This window comes from Amblyraja radiata, chromosome 25 (genome assembly GCF_010909765.2).
Source record: "Amblyraja radiata isolate CabotCenter1 chromosome 25, sAmbRad1.1.pri, whole genome shotgun sequence".
Taxonomy (NCBI): Eukaryota; Metazoa; Chordata; class Chondrichthyes; order Rajiformes; family Rajidae; genus Amblyraja; species Amblyraja radiata.
The window spans coordinates 23038627-23057559 of record NC_045980.1 but is presented as its reverse complement, the minus strand read 5'-3'; the positions used below and the strand labels follow the sequence as shown (position 1 = coordinate 23057559).

General features: G+C 48.8%; 1 protein-coding gene across 1 annotated transcript; it reads left to right on the top strand.

Annotated features, from left to right (window-relative positions):
- The first annotated feature begins 507 nt into the window (after positions 1 to 507).
- ggt5 (gamma-glutamyltransferase 5) lies at positions 508 to 18933 on the top strand. Its single transcript, XM_033043450.1, has 12 exons — positions 508 to 934; positions 5283 to 5413; positions 6386 to 6478; positions 7699 to 7894; positions 8328 to 8497; positions 10834 to 10980; positions 12471 to 12586; positions 13435 to 13616; positions 14395 to 14480; positions 16069 to 16187; positions 17697 to 17807; positions 18230 to 18933. The coding sequence occupies exons 1-12, from the start codon at positions 765 to 767 to the stop codon at positions 18374 to 18376; spliced, it is 1668 nt and encodes a 555-aa protein (XP_032899341.1). The 5' UTR covers positions 508 to 764; the 3' UTR covers positions 18377 to 18933.

Here is an 18933-nt window from a genome sequence, read left to right as displayed (position 1 = left end):
GCCCGGGTACAATCCAGGGGTCGGGATATGGAGGGAGGGATGAGTCATTTGAAAGGAGATCGGGAGAAATCTCACCTGATTTCACCACGGGGGAGGGGGACTTCCACCAGGAAAGGCCTCAAAGTTAGAAGGGTCAAACTATCTAGAGGAGGATAGAAGAGCACTGAATAACCAGCAATGGGTTGAAGCAGGGACGGGGCCGAAGGGGGCCCATTTCTGCTGCTATTTTCTGTGTGACATGTGGCCCCACGCGGAATGAGTTTGGAGCTTTTTCTGCAACTTCAGACTTGCTCTTACTCCAGGAAATGGGAACGCGACCGGGAATCCCCCCGCCCACAAAGGAGGCGAGCAATATTAGCAGGGTGCGGGCGGCGAGGCGGGGACTCGTTCAGAAGCCGAAGGAGAGGGAGAGAGAGAGAGAGAGAGAGACCGGGTGCTGGAGCGGAGCCGGTGCGAGGGAGAGAGGGGCAGGAGCGGGTTAGAGAGGGGGCAGGAGCGGGTTAGAGAGGGGGCAGGAACTGGTAGGAGAGGGTTAGCGAGGTGCAGGAACTGGTTAGAGAGGGGCAGGAGCGGGTTAGAGAGGGGCAGGAACTGGTAGGAGAGGGTTAGCGAGGTGCAGGAACTGGTTAGAGAGGGGCAGGAGCGGGTTAGAGAGGGACAGGAACGGGTTAGAGAGGGACAGGAACGGGTTAGAGAGGCGCAGGAGCGATTTAGAGAGGGTTAGAGAGGGGCAGGAGCGGGCTAGAGAGGCGCAGGAAACGAGCATGAAGCGCTGGAAGGGCTGCCACTGGCTGCTGCTCGTCTCGGTGCTAGGGGTGTTGGCGGTGGTCGGGGTGCTGGTGTATGTGACGAGGAGAGACTGCTGCCACAGCCAAGCTCTCTACGCACACGCCGCCGTGGCCGCCGATTCCTCGACGTGTTCCGACATTGGCAGGTAAGCGCTGGGCAGAGGGGGTCGATACCGCGCCCGGGACACAGGCACCGGGCTGGGCAATGTAGAGGTCCCGGCACAGAGGCACATTGCGCCCCCACCCTTCACTAATACACAGCGAGGTCCAGGACCCGCCACTGACACTGATGTCCACACCTTACCCTTCCATATCTCTGTGTCTCCCTCTCCCCGGACTCTCAGGCTGAGTACGGGTCTCGACCCGAACATTCACCCGTTCCTTCTCTCCAGTAACTCTCTCCCGCTGAGTTACTCCAGCATTTTGTGTCTATCCCGCTCCCTGCTAACGCACAGCGAGGTCGCGGCACCGTGCACAATGTGCGCTCCGACCCCGTCACACACACACAAGCTAGATAGAGTCAGAGTGATACAGCGTGGAATCAGGGCCCTGCGGCCCAACTTGCCCAAACCCACCAATATATACCATTTACACTTGTCCCAAACCCCTCTAAACCTGTCCCATCTTAGGACTGAGATGAGGAAAAACTTTTTCACCTAGAGAGGTGTGAATCTGTGGAATTCTCTGCCACAGAAGGCAGTGGAGGCCAATTCACTGGATATTTTCAAGAGAGAGTTGGATTTAGCTCTTAGAGCTAAGGGAATCAAGGGATATGGGGAGAAAGCTGGAACGGGGTACTGATTTTGGATGATCAGCCGTGATCATATTGAATGGCGGTGATAGCACGAAGGGCTGAATGGCCTACCCCTGCGCCTATTTCTCTATGTTTCTATATTCCTATCCATGTTCCTGTCCAAATGTTTCTTAAAAGATCCCAATCTTGCACGGGTACACAGCGAGGTCCCGGGCTCTGGGAGATTATTGACTGCGTTGCCGGCGACACCCGGGAGCCCACACTCACGGTCACACATACGCTCACACTCACACTCACAGAACCGTGCCCAGCCCGTGACACGACAGCCCTGACACCCGGCCAGTTCACACACCAGCTGTCTCACAACGTCCCTCTCCCCCGGGGACGAGACGGCTCACATATACCCCCCGACCCACAGCCCTTCACCCCCGACCCCCCCCCACACACACACTCACACACAACCTCCAGCCCCACCGCCACCCCGTTTCCTACTCCAGAGGAGTTGTCTGTCTCACTACCTCAGGGACGTGGTTCATTACTGCACCACATCACGCTGGGCCCACACTTTCCTGCACAGCAGGAGTTTGCAACACTGCTCAAGATCACACTCGGTACCCTGCTCACTATTATAGCGCAGAGCACCGGGACATTGCTCACTATTATATCGCAGTACACTGGGACATTGCTCACTATTATATCGCAGTACACTGGGACATTGGTCACTATTACACCACATGACACTGGGACATTGGTCACTATTATATCACCGCACATTGAGAACGTTGCTCACTATTATATTACAGAATGCTTGGACATTGTTCACGGTTACACTACAGGGCAGCAGAACATTACACACTATTACACCGCAGGACACTGGAACATTGCTCACTACTGCATTGCAGGACACAGCGCCGCTGCTCACGATCACCATTAAAACACCTGATCCTTGTTCACTATTACATATCCGGCCATGGGGACTGTACTCACGAGTACACAATGGGGCACAAGACCACTGCTCACTCGTACACAGTGGTAGGAGTGCAACGTCTAATGACAGGGGATGTTAATACAAGACTGTCAACTTGTGCCTGGCTACTTGAACTGAGTTTACCGCACTCACAGTGATTTGTGGTATGAGTGCCGCCTTACACACTGTGCAATCAAATGCAACCAGGAACTGTGCTGAAGATTAAAATAATATCAGCCGAGCTCTTAGTAGGAATGTTACAAAATTTTGAGATTTTAAAAATCAAGCCTGTAATTTACCCCATCAGATAAAGCATAAAAACAACTTTAATTTGACACCTAATTCACGTTCATATCTTCAGTATATAAAAAGTTATGGTCATTTTCATACTCGGAAATTAGCATCTTGTTCCCTATTGCTTTTCCATTGACTTAACACAGAAGCTGTGATTGAGGACAGTCAAAAGCCCATAACTTTCTTAAAAATTAAGAGAACTGAATGAAATTTTCAGTTATTATAGATTGAAGCATTCTGAAACAAATATGAAACATATTACTTGGACGACCTGAAATTAAAACATATAATTAGTTAGTTACCTAATTGTAGCTAATTACAAAATTGACCGTTGTGACGGAAATAGTAATAAACACCGAGACTGCCTTAAAAATTCAAAAATGTGATATTCTCAGATCAGAACTTTAATATTATTGTATTATATGCTCTAAGTCCGTAACAGACAGGTAAATAAATTACGATTTCTAGCAAAAGACCATCTTTATGGAGAAGATCAGTTGCTAGCTGGTACATTGGCATATCATAATCAGTAGCATCATCATACTCCTCAGATTGTAACCAATAAGTAACTCTGTACACCTTGTTTTTCCTCAACTTTTCAATGTTGGCATTGTAAACTACAAGTTTTTGCTCTTCAAACCATGCATGACATGCCTTTCTGCCCACTACTTTCCCATTAAGAATGTCCATCACATTTGGAGTAGTCCAAATTTGGATAATCTCTGTGAATGCTGTCTAAATCAGTCTCTTTTGCTGGGCATTTGGATTGACAATTTTGCATTTCTTCTTCGGAGACATCTCTTTAAAATCTAAAGACAAAAAAAACACTGAACAGCATTAACAGAAACAAGTTATTATTTGCAGTTTTAGAAAAAAAAGGTAGAAATGATAAAGTTAAACGTTAAAACAAATAATAAATACCCAACAAATAATTCATATTCATCTATTGAGTTAGAGATAACGTTAATCCCACAATTTTGAAAGGAATCAAACAAATTGCCAGCTGCAGTAACCCACTCAAACATCAGTGTTTGATGAATTCCAAGGAGATAAACAGATATATTTGTGCAATGTGTCCCAAGTGCTTTCCACTGGATAAGAATAAATACCGGATGAAGTTAATGGTTGGGATTTCCTCTGGGTTGTCCATTCCATTCACGCGCTGATTTTTGGGCCCTGATCAAAGCTGTTTCAGGGAACTGTGGAGAGACAGTTACAATGTTTGTGGTCATTGCGTTGCATGTAAACTATGCGGACCACACACACACACACACACACACACACACACACACACACACACACACACACACACACACACACACACACACACACACACACAAGACCTTCTCCCAACCAAGGTGTTGTTGATTGTAAGTGCATGCAGCCTCAGCGCACTGGGCAAGCACGATGCAGGGAGACGCTCGTACCCTGCCCCCCTCAGTGATGTCGCCACTGTGTTTGTTTTAGGATTTGATTTTAGGAGCAAATAGGTCTAATTGCGGTTGAACAGGGTGAGACTGCACCTGACATTTTGTGTGCAGTTTTGGCCTCCTAATTTGAGGAAGGATATTATTCCTATCGGGAGTGCAGCGTAGGTTCACCAGGTTAATTCCTGGGATGGCGGGACTGACATATGATGAAAGAATGGGTGGCTGGGCTGGTATTCACTGGAATTTAGAAGGAAGAGAGGATATCTTATAGAAACATATAACATTCTTAAAGGATTGGACAGGCTAGATGCAGGAAAAATGTTCCCAATATTGGGAGGTTCAGAACCAGGGGGTCACAGTTTAAGAATAAAGGGAAGGCCATTTAGGACCCTTCACTAATACACAGCGAGGTCCAGGACCCGCCACTGACACTGATGTCCACACCTTACCCTTCCATATCTCTGTGTCTCCCTCTCCCCGGACTCTCAGGCTGAGTACGGGTCTCGACCCGAACATTCACCCGTTCCTTCTCTCCAGTAACTCTCTCCCGCTGAGTTACTCCAGCATTTTGTGTCTATCCCGCTCCCTGCTAACGCACAGCGAGGTTGCGGCACCGTGCACAATGTGCGCTCCGACCCCATCACACATACACAAGCTAGATAGAGTCAGAGTGATACAGCGTGGAAACAGGGCCCTGCGGCCCAACTTGCCCAAACCCACCAATATGTCCCATCTACACTTGTCCCAAACCCCTCTAAACCTGTCCTATCTTAGGACTGAGATGAGGAAAAACATTTTCGCCCAGAGAGTTGTGAATCTGTGGAATTCTCTGCCACAGAAGGCAGTGGAGGCCAATGCACTGTATGTTTTCAAGAGAGGGTTAGATTTAGCTCTTCGGGCTAAAGGAATGAAGGGATATGAGTAAAAAGCAGGAACGGGGTACTAATTTTAGATGATCAGCCATGATCATATTGAATGGCGGTGCTGGCTCGAAGGGCCGAATGGCCTCCTCCTGTACCTATTTTTCTATGTTTCTATGTTTTTTGCAGAGACATCCTCAAGCAGGGGGGCTCGGCAGTCGACGCAGCAATCGCTGCCCTGCTCTGCAGTTCCCTGGTCAACCCCCAGAGTCTGGGCATTGGCGGAGGATCCATCTACACCATCTACCAGGCGACCACAGGTGATTCCCCCGCCCACAGGCTGGGTTGGGGGGGGGGGGGGTGCACAGGGGTGTGGGGGCTGCAGGTTGCTGCCTGGGTCAGTGGGAAGAGGGATTGGGGGTTGGGGCAGTCCTCCACAGATGGGCTCTTCACTGAAGCGTCCCGAACCAAAGGGTTCCCACTGCTGCGCTGCAGACTCACTGGTGCAGCTGCTCTGAGTTGAGAGGGGAGGGAGGGGACAGACATCCTGTGGATCATCCTTGCAGGGTGCTGGCCCAGCCTCCAAGGGCCAAATGTACAGTGTACACCCACTCTCACCGCACAGTGCACATGGCCCCTCTTGCCATACTGTACACACTGCCTCTCTCACTGTGAGTGTACAGTGCAGACCTCTCAGTGTACGGTGCACACTGCCACCCTCTGCACAGTGAACACTGCCTTCCTCACTTTACAGTGCCCACTGGCCCCTCACACTACAGTGGGCATCGGCCTCATTTTACAGTGCACACCTCCTCTCTCACTGCACAGTTACACTGCCCTCTTAAACACCTGATCAGAGCCCGAGCCGGCTGCCTGCCCCTTTCCTGGGTATTACGTCCACGCCCGAGTGGTACTAGAGAGGAACTACGGGCACCCGGGGGGATTTCCAAAACCGCTGGGCACCGCGGGGGGCGGAATGTATCCATGACAAGAATTGTAACTGTTATTTAATACTCAGTATATTTAAGAATATTTGTTTTACTTTATAGTATGGTGGTGGGTTTGTTGGTTTTATTTTGTATTGTACATATTATTATTTTTTTTAAACCCCTCACCTGAACAGCACCTCTCACTCGACAGTGTACACTGCCTCCGTCACCGTAGTGTACACTGCCTCTCACTGTGTGAATGGTTTGTGGAGCCTGCTCTGTACAGCGTACACAGTTCATCTCTGTCTATGACATGTACAGGTTCTCTCTGTGTGACGCTCTCTCTCTCTTTCTCTCTCTCAGGCCGTGTAACAGTAATTAATGCAAGAGAGGTTGCCGCTAAGAATCTTCATCCAGGCATCTTTTCAAGGTGTCCAAACGTCTGGCCCATCCCAGGTAATAAAATACACTTTGAAATTGCTTGAAGGATGAGTTTCACCCCGGACACTCCCTCTTCTCCCCTCTCCCTCTCCCATCAGACAAGAGTTACAGAAGTCTGAAAATTGCATACTTCCAGATTTAAGGATAGTTTCTTCCCGGGTTCGATCCTGGCCATGGGTGCTTGCCTGTACGGAGTCTGTATGTTCTCCCCGTGACCTGCCTGGGTTTTCTCCAGGGTCTCCAGTTTCCTCTCGCACTCCAAAGATGTTCAGGTTTGTAGGCTAATTGGCTTGGTAGAATTGTAAATTGTCCCTGGTGTGTGTAGGATGGTGTGAGTGTGCGGGGATCGCTGGTCGGCACAGACTCGGTGGGCTGAAGGGTCTGTTTCCACACCGTATCTCTAAACCTGAAACTAATAAAACACTGGGCCAGTGTCTTGGAGTTTCATCCCTCCCGTCCTCTGCGTTGCAGGTACAGCCACACCTCAAGATCAGCACACTTCAAGACGGTAACCCAGCACTATCTTGTGGGATGGGCAGGTTAATCATTGCCTGGGCCTGTGAATGAGTAAAAGATAAGAGGGGGAGCAGGAAAGAACAACTGGAGTGATAGAATAGAAACATAGAAACATAGAAAATAGGTGCAGGAGTAGGAGTAGGCCATTCGGCCCTTCGAGCCTGCACCGCTATTCAATATGATCATGGCTGATCATCCAACTCAGTATCCCGTACCTGCCTTCTCTCCATACCCCCTGATTCCTTTAGCCACAAGGGCCACATCTAACACACTCTTAAATATAGCCAATGAACTGGCCTCAACTACCTTCTGAATGAAGGAGAGTTCCAGTAGGAGTCTGGCTAGGAATGTGAACTAACAGGAGGAGATTTCTCTCCACATACAGTCTCGGTGGTGAATCATAAGATCATTGGAGCAGAAGTAGGCCATGCGGCCCATCAAGTCTACTCCGCCATTCAATCATGGCTGGTCTATCTCTCCCTCCTAACCCCATTCTCCTGCCTCGCCCCCATAACCTCTGACACCCGTACTAATCACGAATGGTCAGCCTGGGCCGTTGGGGCGGGGCAGTGGGACGAGGGTGCGTGCACTGGTGCAGTGCCAGCAGCCCCCTGCCTTGGCAGATGGGTTTGATCGGCAGTGTGCTAAATGCGTGCCTTAGCCCCGAGCTGCTGATTCACCGGGTGACGTCTGCCTTGTTATCTGTGCCCCACACACAGGTGCTCAGTGGATCGGTGTGCCAGGAGAAATACAGGGTTACTGGGAGGCACACCGGCAGTTTGGCAAATTGCCCTGGAAGCGCCTGTTCCAACCAGCCATACAGCTCGCGAGGAAAGGATTTGAAATCACCCCCTATTTAAAAAAATTCCTCGAACACGAGTACCTGAAACCGCAATTACTTAAGAGGAAGATCGGGTGAGTGGGTCAGGCGAGCAGTGTGTGTGACTGTGTGGGGGGGGGGGGGGGGGATGTTTCTGTCAGCGCAGTGGTCCCACTACACTAAAAAAACCCACAACAACAACAACCATGTTAGAGAGCAGCACGGTGACCCATCCCAGATCCCTTCACACTGGATATTACACCAGCCAGGTGGGCAATAGTGACCGGTGCCACACACTACCCTCACCCTGGCACACCCGGCCCTCTCCACCACCCATCCCGGCACACAGTAGCCCAATCCCAGTCAGATCCCAGAGCGGTCACATTCAGAGACACCTGTCTCTACCGGTGGAAAACAGTCGCTCGACTTATTATAAATACAATGGGCTCGCCCAGCGGGTTCCAGCAGAGTGGCTCCAGTGGGGATACGTGGCATCGCACATCTAATCAATAAACCTTTTCCCTTCAGTTCTTTATTTTACGACGGTAATGGAACCCTGCGTAAGACAGTGCTGTACGCTCAGCTGGCAAAAACGCTGGAGACCATTGCGAAACAAGGGCCGGGGGCTTTCTATAATGGAAATATCGCACAGGACCTCATCAAAGATATCATGAACGCATCTGATCACCAGGATTCAGGTATTTCGTTCCTTCCTGCCACATGTTGACACTATGTTGTATGTCGGGCCTGCTGGCAACGCACACATTCACACGCATTAAACATGACTGCGCTGGGTGCTTGTGCAACAGTGCACAACCCTGCTCGTGGCCCAGCCCTGACAGCGCACTGATGTTGGGGGGCTCCCTGCCAGAGATGGCTACTCTGCGACTTACTGGAGCAGAGTTTGAATTATGTGTGTGTGTGTGTGGGGCGCATGCGTGTGTATGTGGGTGGGTGTGTGCATGCATACGTGTGTATGAGGGTGTGTGTGGGTGGGTGCATGTGTGTGTATACGCATGTGTGTGTGTGCGTGTCCATGTGTGCCTGTGCATGTGTGTGTGGGTACATGTCCTGTGAGTGTCTCCCATGTGTGTGTGTGTGTGCACGCATGTGCGTGTGTGTGCGAGCGTGTGCTGGTGCCTATGTCTGAGTGTGTGGGGTGCCAGCAGGCCTGACATACAGTGCCCTCCATAATGTTTGGGACAAAGATCCATCATTTATTTATTTGCCTCTACTCCACAATTTGAAATTTGTAATAGAAAAAAATCACATGTGGTCAAAGTGCACATTGTCAGATTTTAATAAAGGCCATTTTTATACATTTAAGTTTCACCATGTAGACATTACAGCCGTGTTTATACATAGTTCCCCCATTTCTGGGCACCATAATGTTTGGGACACAGCAATGTCATGTAAATTAAAGTAATCATGTTTAATATTTGGTTGCATATCCTTTGCATGCAATGACTGCTTGAAGTCTTCGATTCATGGACTTCACCAGTTGCTGGGTGTCTTCTCTGGTGATGCTCTGCCAGGCCTGTATTGGGGGCTAGTCCCCTTCAGTTTTCTCTTCAGCATATTAAAGGCAGGCTCAATTAGGTTCAGATTGGGAGATTGACATGGCCACTCAAGAATTTACCGTTTTTCAGCTTTGAAAAACTCCTTTGTTGCTTTAGCAGTACATTTGGAATCATTGTCTTGCTGCAGAATGAACTGCCGGCCAATGAGTATTGAGGCATTTGTTTGAACTTGAGCAGATAGGATGTGTCTATTTACTTCAGAATTCATTATGCCACTACCATCAGCAATGAAGATAAGTGAGCGAGAACCTTCAGCAGCCATACATGCCCAGGCCATAACACCCCCACCACCATGTTTCACAGATGAGGTGGTATGCGTTGGATCTTGGGCAGTTCCTTATCTACTCCATACTTTGCTCTTGCCATCACTCTGATATAAGTTAATCTTTGTCTCATCTGTCCACAAGACATTTTTCCAGAACTGTGGTTGCTCTTTTAAGTACTTCTTGGCAAACTGTAAACCAGCCATCCCATTTTTGCGGCTAACCAGTGATTTGCATCTTGCAGTGTAGCCTCTGTATTTCTGTTCATGAAGTCTTCTGTGGACAGTGGTCACTGATAAATCCACACCTGACTCCTGAAAGATGTTTCTGATCTACCGGACAGGTGTTTGGGGATTTTTCTTTATTGTAGAGAGAATTCTTCTGTCATCAGCTGTCGAGTCTTCCTTGGCCTGCCAGTCCCTTTGCGATTAGTAAGCTTACCAGTGCTCTCTTTCTTCTTAATGATGTTCCAAACAGTTGCTTTTGGTAAGCCTAAGGTTTGGCTGATGTCTCTAACAGTTTTATTCTTGTTTCTCAGTCTCATAATGGCTCTTTGACTTTTATTGGCAAAAGTTTGGTCCTCATGTTGATAAAAGTTTCCTAAGGCAATGGAAAGACTGGAGGAAAGACTAGATGCTGAGAGCTCTCTTATACCTGCATTAAGGAGGCATTTAAACACACCTGAGCAATTACAAACACCTGTGTAGCCATGTGTCCCAAACATTATGGTGCCCTGAAATGGGGGAACTATGTATAAACACAGCTGTAATTTCTACATGGTGAAACCAAAATGTATAAAAATACCTTTTAATAAAATCTGACAATGTGCATTTTAACCACATGTGATTTTTGTTCTATTACAAATCTCAAATTGTGGAGTTCAGAGGCAAATAAGTAAATGATGGGTCTTTGTCCCAAACATTATGGAGGGCACTGTATAACATAGTGCAGCAACAGAACGCACTTTGCTTCGACAATGTCTTTACGTTTAGGTTTAAGTGTATTATTGTGTCGTATACCGAGGTACAGGGAAATACTTTGTTTTGCATGCTATACATGAATACAGTCAAGTCAAACAGATGTACAATGGACCGAACAACAGGGAAGTTACCAAGTGCAGAATAGAGATCTGGGCATTGTAGTGCACCAGTCCCAGAGATATTCAGTAACGATCTGTGCTTTCCATTACAGCAAGCAACCTCACACTGGAGGATTTCCGACAATACAAGGCGGTGGTGATGGAGCCGCTGACTGTTTCCCTGGGGAACTACACCATGTACACTCCACCCGCACCCTCGCGAAGTGCCATCATCATCTTCATGCTCAAGATATTGGAAGGTATGTTCACCAGAGGGAGTGCTTCGCCCTTCCTCCTCACCATCGGTTTGCCTCCCTATGTGCTGCATCCAGAATCTCCCTCTTACCCCCTGCAGGCGGCAGCACTGAGTCAGCTCCACCCTCACTGCACCACTGCACCCATCCCACCTTCCTGAATAACCCATCCTACACCCACACACTCCAATACACTCCATACCTTTCACTGTAACACTGATACACCCCTTGCACTTCCTGCTCCACGACATGTGTGTGGTCGTTCTCCAGGACCCGCCTGTAGGGACAGATTCTTCCCAGCTGTTATCAGACAACTGAACCATCCTAGCAGCAACAACTAGAGAGCAGTCCTGAGCTACTATCTACCTCATTGGAGAGCATCGAACTATCTTTGTTCAGCCTTTACTGGACTTTATCTTGCACTAAACCTTATTCACGTAATTCTCTTTATCATGTATCTGTACACTGTGGATGGCTCGATTGTAATCATGTATTGTCTTTATGCCGACTGGTTAGCACGCAACAAAACCTATCTACCTCAGTACACATGACAATGAACTAAACTAAACTAATACTAAACCCACACTGTCCCAGCTCTGGGAGTCTATGAAAGATCACTACAGGCAGTCTCTAATCTATGATAGGACACAAAAAGCTGGAGTAACTCAGCGGGTCAGACAGCATCTTTGGAGAAAAGGAATAGGTGACATTTCGGGTCGAGACCCTTCTTCAGATGGAGAGTCTGGGGAAAGGGAAACGAGAGATATAGATGGGAGATATAGAGCAAATGAATGAAAGATATGCAAAAGAGTTACAATGATAAAGGAAATGTTCCATTGTTAGCTGTGGGCTAAGTAAACATGAGTACAGACAATGAAATGTTCAAAAGGGAACTGCAGATGCTGGAATATCGAAGGTACACAAAATTGCTGGGGAAACTCAGCGGGTGCAGCAGCATCTATGGAGCGAAGGAAATAGGCGACGTTTCGGGCCGAAACGTCGCCTATTTCCTTCGATCCATAGATGCTGCTGCACCCGCTGAGTTTCCCCAGCAATTTTGTGTACCTACAGACAATGAAACATCCTCTACTCCATGGTGTTTACTTTCAATAATGAGGGTGCTGTAGCCAGGCACACATCTCTTCCTCATTCTTCATTTCCTTTGGGCAGTAGCGGAATGAATATGTCTGCATCCGTTAGACTGTGTCAGGCTCTGACCTCTAGCAGGAGGTTACTCAGTCCTACCTGTGAACTCTAGTGTGGGGGACACTCACTGAAGAAGGGTCTCAACCTGAAACTTCACCCATTCCAGAGGAGCTGCCTGTCCCACTGAGTTACTGTCTGTCTTCGGTTTAAACCAGCATCTGCAGTTCCTTCCTACATGCACTGCTGTACTTTTATTTAGGAGGATCTCTCGCTAATTATCAGAATTTAGAACAAGACAATGCAGTAAACCCCGAAATGTGCTAAACACTAACTTTTCTGATCTCCAACAGGATTTAAATTCACCCCCAAATCATTGGAGGAAGATCAGAAGGTCGAAACCTATCACCGAATAATAGAGTCCTTGAAGTTTGCAAATGGAGGGCAGGACAAGATAAGTTCTGTCAAAGTATGTGAGCTATATTTACTCTTCAGCATTTCACTCGTTATTTCTGTGCCGGGATGATTATTGTTGGGTGAACTTTAAACATTGTTCTCCCCTCCAGCCCTCGAGACAATAGCAGTTGGAATGATTTTCCCCCTCCCCCACATTGATACTGATACACCCCACACCCCCCACTGTAACACTGATACACCCCACACTGTAAAATGGGCCTGTCCCACTGTACGAGGTAATTCAAGAGTTCTCCCGGGTTTTCCCCTGATTCAAACTCGGAGAATGTCCGTAGCGGGTCCGTAGGAGTTCGTGGATGTCCCGTAGCGGCTCGTATGAGTAACGGTAGGTACTCGGGAAATCCGGTAAACTAGTGACGTTTTTTCAACACTGTGAAAAATGTCCACGAGTTAAAAAATACTTGTGATGAAAAAAATTGTTACTTTTTACTCGTACGAGCCGCTACGGGACATCCACGAACTCCTACGGACCCGCTATGGACATTCTCCGAGTTCGAATCAGGGGAAAACCCGGGAGAACTCTTGAATTACCTCGTACAGTGGGACAGGCCCTTAACACTACCTTTTGATCATTATATTGGCCTCCACATGTCGACAAACCCTGCCCATTATCTCACTCGATCTCTGTGGTCATATTTACCCGCCTCACTGTGAGGGAGTCTAATACTTCACTGTTAGTGTCACAAGCCAAGCTGCGCACCCCACCCCTACCACACGGCCTGCCCCACCCCACCCCCTCAGCTGCCCCTCCCCCACCCGAGCTTCTCCACCCCCACCCGAGCTACCCCAATCCCCCACTGTGTTGCCAGCCTTGCCCACTAATCCCCCTCTGCCTCACCACAGATATTGCCACAGCGTTTGGAGCAGTTTGCCCAGGCTGCCCGCAAGAAGATCGACGGCAAAACCCATCCGCCAGAATACTACAGCAACATCTCCGGGGCAAAAGAGAGCTATGGCACCAGTCACGTGTCAGTCATCGACAGCGAGGGTAATGCTGTCTCCGTCACCAGCAGTATCAACCACCCGTAAGTCCACACCCTCCCGCCAGCTACACTCCACTCCACTCCCATGCCATGGTCGACATGAACAGTGGGGGAAAATGCAAGTTTTCCAATGTTGGTGGGATGAGGTGCATTGTGATTCTGCAACAGGATGAAGAGAGATTGAATGAGAGTGGGTGGGGAACCCTGCCGAAGGGGAGTTTCACGCGGGCAAGTGGGGGAACCGGCACTTTGTAAGTGGAGGCAAAATGCAGCGTTATCTAAATGGAGACTTCAGAGGTGTTATAGTGCATGGATCGCAAAAAGTTAGAACATAAAACAATGTTTGTCATTGCATATGTGACAATAATAAACAATAAAAGCAGGGTAGATGCTGAGATGTTGTCAGTAGTGGAAGCATCATGAAAAAGGGGACATAGCAACAAAATAAATGGCCAGTCATTTAACACTGTGGAGTATAGACATTCCTTCTCTGCCCCTGAATGTGGTGGTGACCTGATTATAAATTTATGTAGGTGCAGATAGAAAAATAGTTGAAAAATTGAGGGCACTGGAGATCTGACACAGAGGAGGATTTGAGGCCGGCATGGATGAGCTAATGTCGTATTGAGGGCTGGGGCAGTCTTGAGGGGCCGAGTGGACTGCTCCTTCTCGATGTTCTTGCACTTCTTGCTTCGTGCAAAATGGGATTTAAATGTGGGTGGAAATTGAGCTGGACTGGCGAGTCTTCCGGGGACTGAGGGACCTTTCTCGAGACAGAATTTGATACGGTCAGAGGAAAAACTACGTTTTGTTTCCATAGGTTTGGTTCGATGGTCTACTCAGAAAGCACTGGAATCATCCTGAACGATCAGCTGACTGACTTCTGTGGCAGTGGAAATTCAGAAGGCAAGTATGCTTGAAGGATTATAGAGGTGTCAAGAGTATTTTCTGAGAAAGTCAGAAATAAGTCATCACTATTATAAAGACAACAAACTCCAAGATCATGTTCAAGTCGAGTTTATTGTCCTATTGTACAATCATGGTTCAGTTTAGGTTATTGTCACGTGTACCGAGGTATGGTGAAAAGCTTTACAGTGTGGCAATAGACTAAAGTGAACCATGCTTGTGCATATGACAATAAACATGACATGAAGTTGGTTGTCTTTGTAATAATGATGGTGAGGTGGTGGGTACAATGAAAATCTTGCTTAAAGTCGCGTCACAGGCACATCGCCTCAAAACAAATATGAATTAAACAAATATCACACATAACATTTCTAAAGAAAAAGGACTGTGCAAAAACATAATAAAAACAAGTCCATTGGGGTAGTATTCTGTTGAAGAGGTTGAATTGAGTTGTGCACCTCAGTTCGAGAACTTGATACTTGTAGGAAACTAGTTGCTGCTGAACCTGGTGGTGTGGGACTTCAGGCTTCTGTACCTCCTATCCTATGGCAGAGAGACAGTGTGAGGATGGTGAGCATCTTTGATGATAGGTGCCTCCTTCTCGAGGAAGCACCTCATGTGCCTGCCTTCAATAGAGGGGAGGGTTGTAGGCACTTGCATTCCATGCCAGGCCATGACGCAACCAGTCAAGATACTTTCTACAATACATATGTACTGCAGTATTCGGAGATATACCAAATTTCTTTAAACTTGTAAGAATGGAGAGGCGCTGGCGGGCGTGCCTTCTTCATGATTACATGTATGTGCTGGGCTCAGGACAGGTCATACATGATGATAACTTATTAAAGTTATAACAGAACCTGCTGGGAACACTCAACATATCATGCAGCAACTGTGGGAAGAGAAGCAGAGTTAACTTTCAGCTTCTCAAAACAGTTCTGAATGATTAGCTAGTGTTTCCAGCGTTTCAGGTTTTTTTTAGACTTTCAGCATCCGCTGATTTTATATTTGATTTTATATTCCTAAAATTGTTCCTGTTGGCTGTGGGACGTGTGCTTCCGGTAAGCGGAGCTGGAATGGACTGTGAAGGCTGGCGGGCGATCTTTGGCCCTGGTGTATTCAGCTGAATGGAGCTGACGAACATCCATTGATAGTCACATTGATGTGCAGTCAGAGCCCCCCCTCACATGCCAGGTTCAGTTTAGTTTATTGTCACGTGTACCGAGGTACAGTGAAAAGCTTTTGTTGCATGCTACCCAGTCAGCGGAAAGACAATGGATGATTACGCTTGAGCCATTTACAGTGTATCGATACCTGATAAGGGAATAACATTTAGCGCAAACCAATAAAGTTTGATCAAAGGTAGTCAGAGGTGCATCAATGAGGTAGATAGTAGTTCAGGACTGCTCTGCACTATGGTCGAATAGCCCACTTAAGATTTCAGTTCTTGACTGCAGAGTAGGAGGGTTAGTGACTGCCCTACTCCCTTTACTGCAGTAAAGTGTGTCGTTGAGGATGTGACTGGGCTGGGAGGCAGGGAAGCTGCAGTTGTGTGCATGCTCAGTGTGGCGTTGTTTTGTTTCCCCAGTGGCAGGTCTGCAACCTCCATCCTCCATGTCTCCCAGCATTCTGCTGTCCAAGGACGGAAAGTCGATGATGGTGTTGGGAGCATCCGGCGGGAGCATGATCACCAGCGCCATCGCTCAGGTAAGCGGCCAACTCCCGCGGGAAGGCAGCCGCGCGTTGGGCAGGGCTGAGGCCGGTGCTGGAGCCCCCGGATTCTGCAAACAGACGCTGCTCCAGACAGTGTTGTGCGTCTGTCACTGGCCTGCGACATGACGGCCAGGTCCTCTCGGTGGAGGGGGCAGAGTTGTGCAGGAGGGACAGAGTGATCCTTGAACTGTACCGGGCAGCATCAGTTTTCCCCAGGCTGTCTGATGCTACTCACCCATGTCACATGATGGGGCAGTGTTTGTGCATTGCATTAGTAATCCAGGGGTCAATTTGTATCCCATTCCTGGCACCGGGGAGCTTACAATTCGGCAATTTGACCAAATCTGGAAAACAAGGGAATGTTGCCAACAAGTGCCTGGGATTGTGCCCAGCCGTCTGATGCCCATTGACCTGGCCTGGTGAACATGCAGCTACAGAGCTGGGACCAATGCTCCCTGCAGTGGACAACACACTCCTTGGTTGATGAAGAGTGAGGATGGGCCCTATCGGGACCGGGAAGGGCCCAGTGATGGAGGGTTATACTCGCTAGACTCGGCTTGTACTCGCTAGAATTTAGAAGATTGAGGGGGGATCTTAAAGAAACTTACAAAATTCTTAAGGGGTTGGACAGGCTAGATGCAGGAAGATTGTTCCCGATGTTGGGGAAGTCCAGAACAAGGGGTCACAGTTTAAGGATAAGGGGGACCGAGAAGAGGAAAACATTTTTCACACAGGGAGTGGTGAATCTCTGGAATTCTCTGCCACAGAAGATAGTTGAGGCCAGTTCATTGGCTATATTTAAGAGGGAGTTAGATGTGGTCCTTGTGGCTAAAGGGATCAGGGGGTATGGAGAGAAGGCAGGTACAGGATACTGAGTTGGATGATCAGCCATGATCATATTGAATGGCGGTGCAGGCTCGAAGGGTCGAATGGCCTACTCCTGCACCTATTTTCTATGTTTCTATGTTATGTGAACCTCTCCTGTCTGGAAGTATCAGGAGTGAGATGGACTATGTTTGGCTGTGATGACGCGGGCCACAGTGCCGGAGGACTTCGCTTCACTGCCAGGTCTCTAGAAGATGATGTAGAGAGATAAAGAACAATGAATTAAATATATGCAAAAAAAGGTAACAATGATAAAGGAAACAGGCCATTGTCAGCTGTTTGTTGAGTGAAAATGAGAAGCTGGTACAACTTGGCGGGGGGAGGTATAGAGAGAGGGAATGCCAGGGTTCCTTGAATTTAGAGAAATCTTGTAGATGAGGCAATATCGCACGAAGGGTTTCGGCCCGAAACGTCGCCTATTTCCTTCGCTCCATAGATGCTGCTGCACCCGCTGAGTTTCCCCAGCAATTTTGTGTACCTTGTAGATGAGGCAGCTTGGTTGATAGGGGAAAGTTGGTCTGAAAGGCCTGTTTTTGTGCTGCATGGCTCTATAACTGTGTGATGGACCTTCACACTCAACCCTGAGGTTGGTCTTGACCTTTGTCTACTCGCCTGCAGGTCATTACCAACAAGTTATGGTTTGGACTCAACATGAAGGAGGCCATCACGCAGCCACGGATTCACGTGACGGGCAAAAATGTTGTGCAGTTTGAAAACTTATTTGATGGTGTAAGTTTCAGGGTGTAAGGGTGTATTCCTGTCAGTGGGTGTCCTCTTGGGAGCTGGGGTCTGAGTTGGTGTTCGATACCGGACATGGGTCAAGGGTTTGCGGATCGCGGCTGGGGATAGGGATGGCTCCCGGGGGTGAGGAGGGAAGTAGGAGTGGGCTGGGGAGGTAGGGGTGGGGCCCAGGTGTGGGGTGGGTCCGGGTGTGGGGGGGGGGGGGGGGGGAGGTAGGGATGGTTGCGGGTGTGATGAGGAAAGTAGGGTGGGGTGGGGAGGTAGGGGTGTCCACGGAGGGGGGTGGGGGGGGGTGGGGGGTGGGGGGGGTGGCTGCGCCACGTTCCCCAAACGCCCCCGTCCCCGAGTTGTCATGAACGCCGGGCAGAAGTGAACTCTGGCCCTTTTCTTTGCTGCTTCTCCCGGGACAGGCCGTGAAGGAAGCGCTGCACCTGAAGAATCACAAGTCGGAGAACCCCTTGCTGCTGCCCTCCGTGGTGCAAGGGATATTCCGGGATCACGATTGCATCGAGGCGGTGTCGGACAAGAGGAAGAACGGGACATCTGCCGGCTACTAGCCCGGGGGTCCCCAGCTGTAATGGTGGGGAAGAGGGGCGATGTTGGATCCACCTCGTGGAGTTCCCCGGTTGAGGCCGCTGTACCCCCAATAAACAATGGTGGGCGGCGAGGTTCCGGAGAAATTGTAGGAAGGAACTGCAGATGCGGGTTTACACCGAAGATAGACACAAGATGCTGGAGTAACTCAGTGGGGGCAGGCAGCATCTCTGGAGAGAAGGAATGGGTGACGTTTCGGATCGAGACCCTTTTTCATTGCTTCTATATCCACAGATGCTGCCTGTCCCGCTGAGTTATTCCAGCTTTTTGTGGCAATGTTCGGTTTAAACCAGCATCTGCAGTTCCTTCCAAAACATTTCACTCTTTACAACCCGTGCCAGTCCCTCCCGCCCGTTACTGTGCTGGGCATTGGGCCCGTGTTGATGGACACTTTAATTCTCCTTCCTATTCCTGCACAGACCTTTCCGTCCTCGGTCTCCTCCATTATCAGAGTGAGGCGAAACGCAAATTGGAGGAACAGCATCTCACATTTCGCTTGGGCAGCTTACTGCCCAGTGGG

Coding starts and splice junctions, on each gene's coding strand:
- ggt5 (XM_033043450.1), top strand. CDS start 765: ATGAAGCGCTGGAAGGGCTGCCACTGGCTGCTGCTCGTCTCGGTGCTA. Junction 5,414..6,385: donor CATCTACCAGGCGACCACAG/GTGATTCCCCCG, acceptor TCTCTCTCTCAG/GCCGTGTAACAGTAATTAAT. Junction 12,587..13,434: donor ACAAGATAAGTTCTGTCAAA/GTATGTGAGCTA, acceptor GCCTCACCACAG/ATATTGCCACAGCGTTTGGA.